Source organism: Taudactylus pleione, unplaced genomic scaffold, assembly GCF_031769625.1.
Source record: "Taudactylus pleione unplaced genomic scaffold, aTauple2 ptg000279l, whole genome shotgun sequence".
NCBI classification, from domain to species: Eukaryota; Metazoa; Chordata; class Amphibia; order Anura; family Myobatrachidae; genus Taudactylus; species Taudactylus pleione.
The window spans coordinates 399,269-403,158 of NW_028284681.1; the positions used below are offsets into that span (position 1 = coordinate 399,269).

General features: G+C 45.2%; 1 protein-coding gene across 1 annotated transcript; it reads right to left on the reverse strand.

The window, feature by feature from the left end:
• Positions 1-1,177: 1,177 nt before the first annotated feature.
• Positions 1,178-3,372, reverse strand: LOC148512605 (uncharacterized). The gene is made up of 2 exons (XM_088481956.1): positions 2,926-3,372; positions 1,178-1,504 (listed from the first exon to the last, which is right to left on the reverse strand). Exons 1-2 carry the CDS (start codon positions 3,370-3,372, stop codon positions 1,178-1,180), a joined length of 774 nt encoding a protein of 257 aa, XP_088338082.1.
• Positions 3,373-3,890: the final 518 nt, after the last annotated feature.

Here is a 3,890-nt window from a genome sequence, read left to right on the forward strand (position 1 = left end):
AATGGACCCCTATGCCTCATAATGGCGCTTGATCACACCCGGTCATTAGCTCTACAAGTTTGCAATTGGGTGGATGTTGCTCCAATGCGCATACGTACAAAAGGAGCCGGCTCCGTCATGCACATGCCCCTGACCTGGCTAACGACAGGTGATCTGTCGTTAGAGGTCTCCTAGCTGACGGGGCAAGCTGTCGATGTTGAGTGACAGCTTGCTCCGTTTGTTTGGTGGTACGGGGTCGTGCCTGGCCAAACGGCAGCATTCCTGCCAGAACGCTTGCCGTTTGGGGGCGGTCCCACTGACATCATCAGTAATGTCACTGGGGAGCTTCCTGCTCTGGGGCTTAAGGTTGATGAGACCCTGCCTTACGGTGTAGTCATTAGCCCCAATGGTCGCGATGGTCTTGACCATTGCAACCATCACCAATAGCAGGCCGTTACAGCGATGGGTGTTGACCCACAGCCTAACCGGCGACATAGAGGTGGCCATTCAGGATGCAAGCGGCCGCCCTGTTTCCGAATGAAAGCTTGCATCCTATGACCGCCTCTGAATTTGGCCCTAAAACTGAATACTTAACTTTCATTATTAAAATTCGGTTTAATGGCCACTATAGTATTTCTTATTCTAATTTTGCAAAAAGTTATGTTAAATATTAACATGCAAAAAAAACACAAGGTGACATTTTTTTTATTAGTTTTCAGCTTTTAAAAACATCAAGAAACATAATTCCAGATTATATTTAAACCTGCCATGAAACGGCACCTTCACCATTAAAATAATTCAAGTATTTCTCTCTGACCTCTTTTGCCCGGGCAGAGGCCGCAGAGGGAAATCTTGGGGGATTTAGAGATGTGAGGACAATATTTTCCTCACTATGGTCAATATTTTCATGCAATGAGTTTGTGGCAGGCTGTTGTCCAATTTTTTTGGCACGAAGCAAAATATGTAGGGCACAACATGCCAAGACAAGCCACTCGATTTTGTCAAGCCTGAAATTTATACAAGTATGGAAAATGCGAAACCTATTCGCCATTATGCCAAAGGCATTCTCAACAGTGCGCCTCGCACGCGATAGTCTGTAGTTAAAAATTCTCTTTTCCGGTGTTAATGCCCTTTGAGGAAAAGGCCTCATTAAATTTTCATTAAGGCCAAATGCCTCATCGGCAACGAATACAAAATTTTAATCATATTTCGTTTGCGACCCCGAAGGTATGTTTAACTGATTCTTCATTAGTCTCTCAAAAAAGACGGTCTCTCGGAAAGAGCCACCGTCGGAAGACCTTCCATTTTTGCCAATGTCAACAAATAAAAATGTATAATTGGCATCCACGACCGCCATCATAACCATACTAAAGAATCCTTTGTAATTGAAGTACAAAGATCCAGTGTTTGCAGGTTGTGTTATGCGGATGTGTTTCCCGTCTATGGCGCCGCCACAATTTGGGAAGTTCCACCGGGTCTCAAAATCGTTGGCAATAGCTTGCCATTCCTCGACAGTCGAAGGGAACTAGAAACAGAAAAAAAAACATAACATATTTTAAACATTACATTAATACATTTATAGGGGGTATTCATTTTGGTGCGAAAAATTCTCTTAAGTTAAAATTTTTAAACGAAGACATCTTTTTCGCTAGTTTTGCTATAACACCATATTCAGGCCCTGATTCAGAGCCGGACGCTCTGACCAGAGCGCTCGCTCTGAATCAGGGCCGTCCCACCTAAAAATGGAGCGGCCTCTTGGATGCTCGCATAGCTGTGGGTTACCACCCACAGCTTATGCGAGTGTCCATGATGATGGTCGCGATGGTCAAGACCATCGCGACCATCGGGCTTGCGAACGAGACCCTTGTGGTAGGGTCTCGTAGCCGCAAGTCCTGGAGTGATTTTGGCTCTATCAGAGCCAAAATCACTCCCACTGACATCACTGGTGATGTCAGTGGGGTCGGATCCAGACGGAAGGCGTTCCCATGGGAACGCCTCTGTCTGGGCAGCAACGCCCCCAGCACGCCCACCAAAGGGGCCGTGCTGTCACTCAACATCGACAACACGCCCCCTTTGGTGCGAGACCCGGAGCAACAGCTTGGCTGTCGCTATCCGGGTCTCGCGCATGCGTACGACGGAGCTCCCTTCGTCGTGCGCATACGCATTTGGGTACCATCAACCTGCTTGCGAGCGTCCTGCACTCGCAAGAGGGTCTGAATGAGACCCTCAAATCAATAGATTTTTCGATTGAACACACATAAAGATAGCTGTGTTCCGTGGGTCGTGTAATGTTTTTTTTTTGTTTTAACAAAACCAAGGATTACTGTGGAGACCAGCGCTGGATGTAGGGAGTATGAAATCTTTCTTGCAGGGCCATGGTTTTGGGAAATACTACGTGGACAAGGGGACCAAACATCTGGTATAGGTAAGTATGTGTGAATGGGTAGGTGTGTGTAATAAAATTTAAGTTGACACGGTGTGTGTTTTGACTTTTTTTAAGTTTTGTACTTTAAAGTGAAGTTACAGGTGCCGCATGTCTGCTGGCACTTGTAGTTCCACAAGTGCAAAATGGCAGGCATGCTGGCACTTGTAGCTCCACTGTAAAGTACAATAGTTTGACATTATTTTGGCCCCCCTATTACCACCATACCAACCACTCCAGGGGTATGGGGATAAGCCCCGGATTCAGTGTAAGCCTGTGGTGCTCGGGAGAGAGGGGAGACCCTTTTTTGGGGGGTATATAATTGGGATATAATTTGGGAGCAGCAGCAGCAAAGGCAGAGGATGGATAAACAGCTATTTATATAGATTTGGGAGTAGATATAGTTGGGAGCAGTAGCAGGGACATACAACTGGCATGCACCTATATAAACACATTTTTGAAGACATATAGAAAGAAGTAACAGATTTAGGAGATTTGTGACAGGGTTATTAAAATTTAAATACCTTAAAGTACTCCAGCTTGAAGACGTAAAAGATGGCTTTACAGGTCTCCGGAATAATAAGACCCAAAGCCTGCGGTGAGATGAGAGTCCCGAATTTCAAGTCGGCCAAAGATCTCCCTCTAGCCAGGAAACGCAGGGTCGCAATGAGCCTCTCCTCTGCAGGAATGGCTCTACGCAACCTGGTGTCCTGCCTTTGTATGCATGGAGTCACCAAGGCCAGTAATTCTTGAAATGTAGAATCGTCCATTCGCAAGAAGTTCCGGAAGTCATCCGGGTTGTTCTCGCGAATCTGCATGAGCAGCGGCATATGAGAGAACGAATCCCTCTGCTGCAACCACTCCTTCGTCCAGCATGAACGAAGCCTTCTCCTCTTCTCATTCCTCTCCCAGTCACTTATCACCACCACTCCTGCATAAGCAACCATCAATCGATAACAGTACGTATCCATCACGACAGATAGTTTAAAGCCAAAGCAATAACAAACCACAGCAAATAGCTAAGCAACAGCGTTCAGCAAGGAATACACCAAACCAAACTAGCCACAGAGCATAAATGCAGTGATTTAAAATGGCCAACACAATTTTATCACCTCATGATAGCCCTGCCCACATTTTTTTACATTAAAAATAATAAAGCCTCTATAATATTATTAATCTGAACGATATCGCTGATCGCTGATCGTTTGTAAAATCGTTTGAAAATCGTTTACAAAATCGTTTGAAAATCGTTTGCATAAAGTCGTTGAACGATCAACGATCGTTGATCGTTCAACGATCAAAGATCATCCAAATCGTTCAGCAATATCGTTCAGGGTGAAAATCGCCCAGTGTGTATGCACCATTATGCGCCTGTGAAGAGAGCTGTCAGAGCCATTCATGCAGTCTGCCTCCGTATATTACTTAAAAATTTGTAAATCCAAGTGAGTGGTGTGGGGCTGATTGCCAGTAATTATTTGGTGCTAAGGCA